Source organism: Hylobates moloch, unplaced genomic scaffold (assembly GCF_009828535.3).
Source record: "Hylobates moloch isolate HMO894 unplaced genomic scaffold, HMol_V3 SCAFFOLD_5, whole genome shotgun sequence".
In the NCBI taxonomy this organism is placed as follows: Eukaryota; Metazoa; Chordata; class Mammalia; order Primates; family Hylobatidae; genus Hylobates; species Hylobates moloch.
Window position 1 is genome coordinate 95,466,890 of NW_026652280.1, and position 13,076 is coordinate 95,479,965.

Below are 13,076 nucleotides of genomic sequence, written 5' to 3' on the forward strand. Positions count from 1 at the left end.
CGACAGAGCTAGACTCCGTCTCAAAAAAAAATAAAAAAAATAAAAAATAAAATAAAATATGAATATGTTGTGAAATGGCTAAATTGAGCTAATTAACATAAGTGTTGTCTTACACAACTATCTTTTTTTGTGGTAAGAACACTGAAAATCTACTGTCTTAGCAATTTTTTTTTAGATGAAGTCTCGCTCTGTCCCCAGGCTGGAGTGCAGTGGCACGATCTCGGCTGACTGCAACCTCCACCTCCTGGGTTCAAGCAATTCCCCTGCCTCAGCCTCCCGAGTAGCTGGGACTACAGGTGCGTGCCACCACACCTGGCTAATTTTTGTATTTTTAGTAGAAGCGGGGTTTCAGCATGTTGGCCAGGATTGTCTTGATCTCTTGACCTCGTGATCCACCCGCCTCAGCCTCCCAAAGTGCTGGGATTATAGGTGTGAGCCACTGTGCCTGCCTGTCTTAGCAATTTTTGAGAATACAATACATTGCTATTAACCATAGTCACCATATGGTATAATAGATCTCTTGAACTTATTCCTCCTATCTGACTGACTTTTGAAATCTTTCGACCAACATTTCTCCAATCCCCGCCCCTCCCACAGCTTCTGGTAACCACCACTCTACTCTCCACTTATAGTTCAACCTTTTTTTTTTTTTTGTCTTTTTTTTTTGAGACAGAGTCTCGCTCTGTCTCCCAGGCTGGAGTGCAGTGGCACGATCTCGGCTCACTGCAACCTCCGCCTCCCGGGTTCACGCCATTCTCTTGCCTCAGCCTCCCAAGTAGCTGGGACTACAGGCGCCCGCCACCACGCCCGGCTAAGTTTTTTTGTGTTTTTTAGTAGAGACGGGGTTTCACCGTGTTAGCCAGGATGGTCTTGATCTCCTGACCTCGTGATCCTCCCACCTCGGCCTCCAAAAGTGCTGGGATTACAGGTGTGAGCCACCGGGCCCGGCCCAGTTCAACCTTTTTATAGATTCCACATTAAGTGAACTTATGTGGTATTTGTCTTTCTGTGTCTGGCTTATTTCACTAAACATAATGTCCTCCAGGTTCATCCATGTTGTTGTAAATGGTAGCATTTCCTTCTTTTTGTTGTTGTTTTGTTTGTTTTGTTTTGTTTTGCTTTGCTCCCTCCCAACTTACCACCCCCTACTCAGGTTTCCTCACTCCAGGAGAATGGGGAGGTGTCAAAACTCTTCTTACCTAGCTGAGTGGCTTTGCACTCTGTGGGCCTGGAGGATGGCTAGGATGCACTATTTTCTGTTAAGGGCAGTTTTGCTGGTTAAGTTTTGCCGGTTCCCTCTCTCTTACCCCTGGCTGGGAGTGGATGCATCTCTATTCTGGGTGGTCTCTGCTGGAGTGCAGTGGCATGATCATAGCTCACTGCACCCTCAAACTCCTGGGCTCAACAATCCTCCCATCTCAGCCTCACAAACAGCAAGGATTACAGGCATGCATCACCATGCCCTGATCATGTTTAAAAATTTTTTTTGTAGACATGGGGTCTTTCTATGTTGCCTAGGCTGGTCTAAAATTCCTGGCCTCAAGGGATCTTCCTGCCTTGGCCTCCCAAAGCACTAGGATCATAGGCATAAGCTCCCTTGCCCAGCCTCCTTTGTTTAAGGATGGATAGTATTCCATTGTGTATATATCTACAATTTCTTTACACTTTCATCCATTGATAGACACTTAAGTTGATTCCATATGTTGGCTCTAGTGAATAGTGCTGCAATAAACGTGGAGTGCAGATACCTCATTAACATACTGATTTCATTTCCTTTGGATATATACCCAATAGTGGGATTGCTGGATCTAATTTTATTTGTTAAACAGATTTATTACATAAAAACGTTTTATATTCAGACTGAAATCTGGTTCACCTTTAAGAAAAAATTCGAATCCCTCAGGTTTTATACTCATAAATTGAACTTTAAGAACTACTCACTTCATTATCTTCTTCACTAAGCAGATTCTACCAATCTTTGAAGAACTGAGGTCTCATCTTAAATATCTCTCCTCGATAGCTTTTCCCCAACCCTCTTGACTCCAACTTTGCCAAATCCCCTTGTTATAGGCCCCTTCAATTATTCCTTTGGTAAGATTCATCAAATATGTAGTTACTTGTCCAATGTCAATTGTTAGCATATGAGCTCCATGAAGTCACAATCTAAAATTCTTGGTCACTGTTAATTCCCCAGCACTTAAGACAGTGTATGGACCATAGAAGCTACTCAATAAACATTTAACAGATTTCTGAATTTGCTAACCTAAAACTATGAAATGTTGGCACAAGACCAAAGCTGAATACATCTTCCTCTATTGTTCCCTTGGTCTTGAGACACCACTCTTACTTCCTCATTACAGCACAGACTCATAAAATTGATTATTAGAAGAAACATAAAGATTATCCAGGCTGAGAATCCATCTGATGCCAGAAATGTTGCAGATAATCCAAGCAAGTGATTGTCCTCTTAGCCTGAATACTAGGGACAGAAGCTACTTTCTAAGGCAGCCCATTGTATCCAGAACAGCTTTGACTGCCAGGAATCTGTTTAATAACCGTGATCCTCTGCAGTCTTTTCTTGAATCTGAATTCATATAGGTTTGATCAACATCGTATTCTCACAAAGCGATTTAAAGTCTTTTCATAATATGAACAACATAGATCAACTCTCTGGTCAAACTACTTTTTTTTTTCTTCTCTCTCTCCTTTTTTTTTTTTTTCTTTAAGACAGAGTCTTGCTCTGTCACCCAGGCTGGAGTGCAGTGGCACAATCTTGGCTCTCTGCAACCTCTGCCTCCTGGGTTCAAGTGATTCTCTTGCTTCAGCCTCCTGAGTAGCTGGGATACAGGTGCACACCACCATGCCCAGCTAATTTTTGTATTTTTAGTAGAGATGGGGTTTCACCGTGTTGGCCAGGCTGGTCTCAAACTCCTGACCTCAGCCGATCTGCCTGCCTCGGCCTCCCAAAGTGCTGGGATTACAGATGTGAGCCATTGCGCCCGGCCAAACTGCTTTCTTAAAGAGGATCGAATCAAATGTTTTTCCCCTGCGAATAGCCTCTCAGGTGGGAACATAACTAGCTTCAAATAAAAAGGCTTAATCATTCATTCATTGTAAAGCTATCAATTGAGTGCAGACACATGTCTAGTATGGGGCCAGCAATAGTGGGACATACACAGGAAATGAAAGATGAAGTCTGTCTGGGGAGGTATAGATGTTTCTAAGACCAAATGATCACAGCAACATAGGAACTACCCAGAGAGAGCTAGGGCAGAATATCCTGGGAGCCAAATAACAGGATAGGGAATGTTCTAAGAGTTCGGGGCATGCAGTGAGTTCGGGGCATGCAGTACGTGCGGGGACCTGGGGCAGGTAGGAAGTCTTGAAAGACTTCATTTAGGAAGTGGGATTTGGGCTGAGTTTGGTGGATGGCATCATGAGTCAGTGAGTAAACTGTCTTGACAATTGGGATTTGAAAGAGAACTAAGAGAGCCACAATACATAGGGAGGGGCTTAGTGAGGACAGAGGATGTCAGAGGGCTGTAGTCAGGGGAAAATCATTTCCCTTTTCTCAGTATTTCAGTCAGGCTCTCTGTCTCTAGGACCATCCTAGTGCAGTCTTCTACACAGTCCTGGGGACCAACCGACTGAATCACACCTCTGGGGCTGGGGGCTGCTGACATGTGTGCCTTTGCTTGGCTGCTCCTTCTCCTGCTGCTCCAGGAGGGTGAGTGAGGCTAACAGCTCCTGCACAGGAATGTCCCCTTCCACCTTTGTTCCCCTGCCCCACTGGGTCTGGGCCAGCAAGACCGTTTCTTAGGGGTTGAATGTGTCAGCTCTTCTGGAGTTACAAGGAGTAGGGTGTGTGGCTTCAGGGCAGGACCGAGAGACACCTGGGGATATGGAAGATAGAGCAATCCCAAGGTGGCAAAGGAGAAGGTAAAACTTGGACGGTGAAGGGACAGATGGAAGCAAACTGCTGTTAGGTGCTTAATTCAGGGACAAGGGAAATCTAGAGCCAGAAGCAGCAGCTGGAGAATAGGATTTAGCGTGAGAGTCATAGAAGCTGCCCAGCTGAGATTACGCTACTCTGGCAGCTCCACTGCCAGGTTCAGCAGCCCAGAGATAGCAGCTGGGTTGTTTGCTTCTCTTTTCTTCCTGCATATGCAGCCAAAGGGGACTCTGGAGATGATGTGGATCCTGAGGAAGTGGTTGCAGTTCTTCAGGAGTCCATCAGCCTCCCCCTGGAAATAACACCGGATGAAGAGGTTGAGAACATCATCTGGTCCTCTCACAAAAGTCTTGCCACTGTGGTGCCAGGGAAAGAGGGACATCCAGCTACCATCATGGTGACCAATCCACACTACCAGGGCCGAGTGAGCTTCCTGGACCCCAGCTATTCCCTGCATATCAGCAATCTGAGCTGGGAGGATTCAGGGCTTTACCAAGCTCAAGTCAACCTGAGAACATCCCAGATCTCTACCATACAGCAGTACAATCTACGTGTCTACCGTGAGTTTAGGCTGGGAACCATAAAGCTGCTTTTTGGGGGCTCTTCTGAGCTTCTCACACCATGGAGTAGGGGTCTCAGGACTCGGGGTTATGGTTTGAGGGGCTAGAACTGGAGGCAGACTGTCTCCAATCTAGATACTGGGATTGAGTGTGCCCAATCCACCTGTTGTATCTGAACCGCAGCAACAGGTGGAGTGACCTGGAGCAAGGAGGCTGTCCGATGCAGTGGCAGGGATCAGGGGCTTCATGTACAGACCCTGTAGAGGGCTTTTCTCTTCCAATGAAATTGTGGCCTGGGGATGAACACCACCTACATTCTTGAGCCTTTTATTTCCCTGTGTGATGAGGGCTACTAATGAGTATCTTCTCTTTACTTGAACCCAAATTTCTTCTTAGTGTCTGTCACACTGCATCTACCTTGAAGCTTGAAGAGACACTGATTAAAATGTAAATGCCCCTGAGAAGGGTGATAATATTTTTTGGGTTCAAGGAGACAGAATGGGGTTTGGAGGAAGAGTACAAAAGTAAGAGAGAGAAGACATAAAGGGGAGGTAGAAGATGCCAAAGGCAGCTCTGTCTTCCTTGACAGTTGCCTTGGGGACCTTGGAACCACAGGTTTTATGGTGGTTGGGTTTGTTTGCTTTTGCTTATTTGTTGTTTGGTGAAGGGGCTGTCAAGGGGTAGCATTAGTACCCCAGGTTTGAGGAGCTTAGGAAAACAGACCCAACCCCTGATTGTTTAGAGGGTCTTTGTGTTTCCCCTTCATCTAGGACGGCTGTCAGAGCCCCATATCACTGTGAACTTTGAGAGCTCTGGGGAAGGTGCCTGCAATATGTCCCTGGTGTGCTCTGTGGAGAAGGCAGGCATGGACGTGACCTACAGCTGGCTCTCCCAGGGGGACAGCGCTTATACATTCCATGAAGGCCCTGTCCTCAGCACATCCTGGAGGCCAGGGGACAGTGCCCTCTCCTACACCTGCAGAGCCAACAACCCCATCAGCAACGTCAGTTCTCGCCCCATCCCTGCTGGGCCCTTCTGTGCAGGTACCAGAACCCCTGAGACACCCCCCAAGCTCATGAAAGATACTGCCTAGAGGCACCACCTCCCTCCCCCAGCTCTTCCCAAGAGAGCCCAGGGAATTCAGAAGCTAACCCCCTCCTCTGTAGGCTTGACACCTGGATTGGAGAGACCCTCCCTTTTTCTAGTGCCCCCAACTTCCAAAGGTCTTTTCTTTTCTCTTACTTGGCTTCAGAATGATTCCTAGATCTTAGCTCCTGAGCTTCTGTGCACAGACTATATTTCCAGAGACACTTGCAAGGGGACATCAACTTATTGTGAACTTGAGACCCCTGCATGAAATTTGGGTAGGAGTCTGCCCTAATCTTAACCCCAGCCCTACCTCTGATGGGCCCCTTTCCTCCTTTCTTCCATCCCAGATCCCAACTATGCTTCTGAGAAGCCTTCAACAGCCTTCTGCCTCCTGGCCAAGGGATTGCTCATCCTCTTGCTCTTGGTAATTCTGGCCGTGGGGCTCTGGGTCATCCGAGTCCAGAAAAGACACAAAATGCCAAGGATGAAGAAACTCATGAGAAACAATGAAATTGAGGAAGGGGGCAAAGCCTGGCTCCAGCCCTGCCTGACTTCTCCTTGGGAACCCCAGTCCTGAGCTTGGTTTCTTCCCAGCACCCAGAGAATCCTTCCTCAGCTCTCTTCTTTCCAGAGGAAGGAGGTGCTCAGGGGTGGGTATCCAGAGAGCCATAGTTCTGAGGGAAGATTGGCTGTCAGTAAAGTCAAATTAAGTGACCACAACTCTGCAGGAGCTGTGTTGGGTCCTTCTGTCTTCACTGGGTGGCTCTGGCAAAACCCACTCTGCTGTCTTTCCCCCAACTCCCAGCGCCTTCCTCCAAGTCCACGTGCTTCTTCAGGCCCTCCTTTGGGGAGAGAAGTGGGTCTAAGGGCCCCCTCACAGGGAAGTTTTGGTATGCTGTCACTCACCACCTATTCCATTTTCCACCAACATGCTTCCCATTTGTTCATTAAATAAGAAAAGTGAGATACTTCTTTGAACCTAACTGAACCTGTGACTTGAGAATTTCAGGCATTTTGAATCCTGCATAAAAGTGGCCTTATTCCTGTTAAGATTCTTCTGCTCCTTTACCCCACTCTCATCCTGGCAGATACATTTGCTTAACAACTCCATCCATCCCAGACTAGTCTAGAAGCTCTCCTAAATAGGGAGGTAGGAAGGACCTCGTTCAGACCTACCCTGGGTCTGAGTTGAGCCCGCAACCTCTCCGTCATCTCCCTGATGCCAGTTGCTCTGGGCCTCTGGCGCCTACCCCATAGGGATGCTGGATTATTAGCCGAGATCGTGGAGCCTTGACTTCTGCTTGTGATTAGTATTACTGTCCTGCCTGTGTCTCTGCCTATAGATTTCCATGTCTTAGGCCTTCTCTTTGGAGTCTTGTCCTGGGTTAATGCCCACCCCCAGCTCCCTGGCAAAGGCCCTTAAGTTTATGTTCTTGCTGTTTCCTTAGACCAGTGATCAGCCTCCCAGGCCCAATGTGCCCCTGCCCAAGTCTCCATTATTCCCTCCAAGTCATATCTTGTGGATGTTACTTATGCAGCTGCCATGGGGCAGGGGGTTAAGGGGAAGCGGGGACTGGGGAGAGAATTAGAAAACACCCAATTGACAGGACAGGCGTACGCAGTGGGTGAATTGCAGGAAGTGGTGAAGGCTGTGATGTATGGCGGGGAGCCTAGGTGACATTATGGAGCTCTGGGCTTTGATCTGCCACTTGCCTCTGGCCTGTGACCCTGTGTTCAGCAAACTTCCATTGAGCCACAGCCCCTTTCTCCAAGAAGTGCACACTGGAAGAGAGAAGCAGGCAGAGAGGCAGCTTGGAGCTCCCACAGAGACACAGTTAGGCAAGCACCTTGCTGCCACAGAGACAGGGTGGGTTGGGGGCCCTGGGGAGTTTCAGAAGAGGCGTTTGAAGGGTGGGGAGGGGGCTGCATGGCAGGAGGCATGCCTAACATTGCTGTGGGTCTCTTCTTCCTCTTTGTTTTTGAGGGGGAGGATGCTGATCTCCAAAGTGTCTTCCAAAAAAGGAACAAGAAGTCTGTGCAGGGGTCAGTGGAATGCATTCAACTGGGCAACCAATGAGACCAAGGATACCTTCCTTTTAGGAAAGTAAGACACATGGGCCGGCACAGGACCACCCAGGAGGAGGGCCTTGAGAGCGGCATGGGGCAGGACTGGAAGCCAAGAATAGGGGTCTCCCTAGGTATTTGTGCAGGAGATGGAGCCTCTTGGGCTTGGGAAGGAGGTAGTAAGGTTGGGAAACCAGCCCCAAGAGCTCCTAGTGCTGGTAAACTTGTCCCCTCTACTTTCTGAGGGCCTGAGCCCTTGTCCCTCTGGAAGGCAGTCCCTTCTTGAGGCTGGTTCTCTGGGCCTCCCTTAGGCCCTGAGCAGTCTTGCTTCCAAAAAAGGCCAGCAGCCCCCAATCCCTTCGATTCCTTTTATATCTTTCCTAGGAGGCACCACTGCAGGGATGGGGACTGACTGGAAAGGCCACCTTGAGTCCATCTTGCACATAAAGGGGCAGCTCATTTCTCATGTTATTGCAGGATTGAATTCATAGAAAGTAAACAAAAAGATGAATAAATAAAGGAATGAACATATGATAGGCCCAGGGATTTCCCTGGAAGTTGGCAAAGTTCCTTCTTCTTACAGCCAATCTCTGAGCAGAGAAGGGTTGAGGCCTCAAAAGAGGCCGAGCTTCTGGAAGAGGAAGGATGAGATCTTAAAGAAAGTTGAATATAAACTCAGAGAGGCACAAGCCTCTACCTCTGCAATACGCCAGGAACTTGGCAAGCACTGGGGAGGCAGAAGAGACGCCTCTGCCTTCAAGGAATGTTTTGTGGAGTGTGTAAAGATACAATAACAAGGTGGGAAAAGGGCTGGGGTGAAGGTGAGGGCGTGGTGGGAAGAGTCACAGAATGTGTCCTGAAGGGAACAGATCAACAGAAATTTGACCTGTGGTCAGCAGTGAGTCTGGAAAGGAGAAAAGGGCATTCTATCCAGACAGAAGCTAAGTGCTAAGACACTGATATGTGAAAGAGCACAGTAGTTCTAAGGCCTGCAAAGCCATGCACACTGTGATAAAGGGATAGGTGAGAAACCAGGCTGGAAAGGTAAGCAGGGCCTTTCTGAAGCGGGAATTCAAAGACAAACAGGACAATATCCACACCCTTGTGGGGCTTAGTGTTTCACTGGGATAGAAGACAGGCACACAAAGTTAAATGACAATATATGAGAAACCACACTTCTTTACTGACCTGGTAATAAGACTGCTGCTTACAGGCATGTGGTCAACAGAGTCCCTGGATGACAATGTTTTCTTTTCTTTTTTAACTCAGATATAATTTAATATATGCCTGACTAACGACATCCATATTATTGATTATTAAAGCCACCCCTTCTATTCTAGAATATGGGATAGTTATGTGGTGCTTAATTGGTACAAGCAATGTTAACACATCAAATGTGGTTACTACTAAAAGTCCATGTGTTCCACCTTTCAGGGTTCATTTGATATCAAATAATTCTCTGCCTATCTATAGACAATGAGAAACTTTGCTGATTAGGAACACCTGTGCTTAACGGTGCCAAGCAGACATCTCTGAGGTCACACCATCCTCTTTGTGCAGGGCTATGGAGCAGCTCAGGTCCTTTCTTCCCATGGCCTGCTGAAATATTAGGTATACACCAGGAAGACAGAACCAATAGGATAGATAGATACAGCTATAGAAATATGAGATGGGATTTATTAGGGGAATTGGCTTACATGATGGTGGAGGCCAAGTCCTACGATATGCACAAAGAAGGCCCTGGAATGGCAAAAGTGTGGCTCAGTCCAAGTCCAAAAGCCTCACAACTAGGGAGGCCAATGGTATAACTCACAGTCCCAAGTCTGGAGAGCCTGGAGTTTTGATGTTCAAAGGCAAGAGGAGGAGAATACCCCAGCTCTGAGAGACAGAGAGAGAGAGAGAGAAAAGAAGGAGAAGGAGAAGGAGGAGGAGGAGGAGGAGGAGGAGGGGGAGGAGGAAAGAGGAAAGAAGAAAAAAGAAAGCAGGAGAAGGAGGAAGAGGAGGAGGAGGAGGAGGAGGAAAGAGGAAAGAAGAAAGAAGAAGGCAGGAGAAGGAGGAAGAGGAGGAGGAGGAGGAAAGAGGAAAGAAGAAAGCAGGAGAAGGAGAAGAAGGAGGAAGAGGAGGAGGAGGAGAGGGAGAGAGAGAATATTTTCTGATATCCTTGTCAGCAATTTGAAAATATGGGGGCTGCCTGATACTCAGGTTGGGTGGAATCCTCGTTGGTTGAATAAGCTTTCCCAGAGAGTAATGACTATGAATCAAGGACAACCTAGAGGAAAGTCTTTTGTTTTGAACCTCAGGGACTGTTTTTTAAAGCAGCTTTCACTCCTGGCACAGTGAGGGAACAAGTTATAGGGCTAGGTTCCTTTTCTTAACAAAAAATCTCCAATATATATATAAATCAGACAAAAAATGGCAATAACAATAAAACTCACAAAATAAGTTTCCAGAAAAAAAGGCCATATCATAAACTTTAAAAAATTGAAAACCATTTTAAATGTCATTTAACAAAAAGTTATTTTAATGTCCAAATGAGATTAGTTTATCCTCAAGAAACCTCTGGAGACGGCAGTTTAGATCAGAGGTGTGGCCAATTCTAACACGGGGAAGGGAGATCCTTCCCAGTGATTGGTAAAGATCCAAAGACTAAAAAACACTTGGCTCGGCCGGGCACAATGGCTCACACCTGTAATCCCAGCATTTTGGGAGGCCGAGGTGGGTGGATCACGAGGTCAGGAGTTCAAGACCAGCCTGGCCAAGATGGTGAAACCCCATCTCTACTGAAAATACAAAAATTCGCCAGGCATGGTGGCGGCCGCCGCCTGTAATCACAGCTACTTGGGAGGCTGAAGCAGGAGAATCGCTTGAACCCCGGAGGTGGAGGTTGCAGTGAGCCGAGATTGTACCACTGCACTCCAGCCTGGGCGATAGAGTGAGACTCTGTCAAAAAAACAAAAACAAAAACAAAAAACCGCTTCACTCTTTTACCATTTCTTTTTTTTTTTTTTTTTTTTTTTTTTTGGCCCAGGCTGGAGTGCAGTGGCATGATCTCGGCTCACTGCAAGCTCCGCCTCCTGGGTTCACGCCATTCTCCTGCCTCAGCCTCTCTGAGTAGCTGGGACTACAGGCGCCCGCCACCACACCAGGCTAATTTTTTGTATTTTTAGTAGAGACGGGGTTTCACCGTGGTCTCGATCTCCTGACCTCGTGATCCGCCCACCTCGGCCTCCCAAAGTGCTGGGATTACAAGCGTGAGCCACCGCGCCCGGCCTCTTTTATCATTTCTTCTAGCCTTGCTTCCATGCTGCATTCATTAACATGTTTCCATTATAGTCTTATCAATAGATCAGGGTATTATGTTGAAAAGCATTGTTGAAAAGCTGCTACTTTGGGAGTATTTGCAGGAGGGATGGTGGGAGAGACTGGCCCACTGCTCCTGCCTCTTCTCTTCCATCTCAGTCACCCAAAAGCACTAAAACCTTTACACCTGGTAGAACTGTCCAGCAGGCAGAGCTTACTAAGGATGGAATGGGTACAACAGTAGTGCTGAGCTTCCTGGCCCAGGATGTAATGAGATAGGGGCTTGGATGACTACATGGAGAAATGATGTGCCAGGGATTCTGGGGCCAAGCAGTGCTTAGGCCCATCCCGGAGGGTCTCTCATGATGCTGCAGCAGTGATTCTGTGAGTCTGATGCCTGGTGCACTCAGTTTGAGTCTTAGCACTTCGGATTGGGATGAGATCAGCACGTTGCTTTCAAGGAAATCTTCCAAGGGAGCCAACTGAATGGGAAGGACCTGGACAGGCAATGTTGCTTAAGCCGACCCTGCATCCCAACAGCATCACCAAGCTGAGGAGGTGGAATCTCCGAGGGGCAAGATATGCAAGATGTCTTTGTGTCTGAGGGTGAAGTCTCCAAGGGAGTGGGTTTGATGAAGTTTGGGTTGGGTCTCGATCCAGCTCTGCCATATCCTAGATGGGAAGGCTTGGGCCAAGTTACTTCATCTCCCTGAGCCTCAGTTTTCTCATTAGTCAAAGGGAGCTCTACTTACTTCGCAGGGTTTCTGTGAAGGTTACACAAGAGTTATAAAGCATCTAGTCCAGGGTCTGGCACCCTGCATGGGTCCAGTAAGTGATCTTTTATTTCATTCCTCCCTTTCAATCCCCCGTGTCAGGATATCCGTCGTTTCTCCCCTCTGGGCCTGTTTCTCTGGGTCGTTGGTGCCAGAGCTGCCTTGGGAGCTGACTTGGCAACCCCACGCTCAGAGCACAGCCTTCCTCAGCTGCACACGGTGGGAGGCGCCTGGGCAAGATTTGGGAGCTCGCCAGTGCAGACAGGTATTTCCAGTCCTGCTAGAGAAGCAATGGGTGGAGGTGGAAATGGGGATGGGGGAGGAGATCGGATGAGCCCGGGACCTGGGTGGATCCCCTGGGAGGAGGGCGGGGAGTCATGCTCCCTGCCTGGTGCTCCTACCCCCAGGCTCAGATTTCAACCCTCGCTGCCGCCTCTGCAGTGCGCCCGTTCGGGGAGCGGAGAGGGTCGTCCGTAGGTTCCGAAAGGACGGCGTACCAGTAGCCTGGCAAGGGGCCAGCTCCCGCAGCCCTGGAGCGCGGGCCGGACCCGGCTGCCCCTCTTGCTGGCGGCGGGAAGTGGCCCACCGGCCTTTCCACGCTTGGCTGTGCAGAGGTCCACGAGGGGGCGACCTGAGCCCACGTGCCGCCAAGCTCTTCCCTCCTGAAACTACAACTCCCAGGCCGCTCAGGGGTCCCGCCCGCCTCGCCGCGCCTCTGGCGGCTCCAATTGGCCGCCGCGGGAGGGGGGGATTGGCGGTCTCCAGGGCGACGGGAGGCGCTCGGGGCATCCGAGGCGGGGAGGCGGGTCCGCCCCCTATTGTGTAGCGGCGAGAGTGGAGCCGAGCGGTGCGGAGCAGGTGAGGGAGGGGGCGTACTGGAGGTATAGAAGTGGGGGTGCTGGCGGGGGCATGGAGAGTAGTGCGGAGTTATGGGGGACAGGAGAAAGCGGGGAGTTCTAGAGGGAAGTGGAATTCGTTGGGGGAGCAGAACTAGGGGAGTTCTGGGGAGTGGAGTGGAATTCTTGGCGGGTGGGTGGGGATTCCTGAAGAACTGCAGGAGTTCTGGAGGCAATGTGGGGGAGTTCTTGGTGGGTTCTAAGAGAAAGGAGGAGTTCCAGGGGACCAGAGAATGCGAGGTTGAAAGGAATTGTTGGGGGTGGGGTATCAGAATTGTATTGTGGGCTGAGGCAGGAGAATCCCAGGGAGGGGAATTCTCGGGAGGAGAGGATGGGGAGAAGTGGCTGGGGGGTGGGGAGACCAGAAGGGAGTTCTTTATAGTGCAGGAGACCTGCTGCAATTGGAGATCAGGTGCGAGAAGCTGGAATTGTGGGGGGACTG

At 49.0% G+C, this 13,076-nt stretch overlaps 1 protein-coding gene across 1 annotated transcript; it reads left to right on the forward strand.

Moving 5' to 3' along the window:
- Nucleotides 1-3,681: 3,681 nt before the first annotated feature.
- SLAMF9 (SLAM family member 9) lies at nucleotides 3,682-6,152 on the forward strand. The gene is given in 6 exon segments (XM_032154023.1): nucleotides 3,682-3,731; nucleotides 4,171-4,201; nucleotides 4,203-4,512; nucleotides 5,283-5,555; nucleotides 5,949-6,105; nucleotides 6,107-6,152. Coding segments are annotated over 6 exon segments (867 nt in total).
- The last annotated feature ends 6,924 nt before the right edge of the window (nucleotides 6,153-13,076 follow it).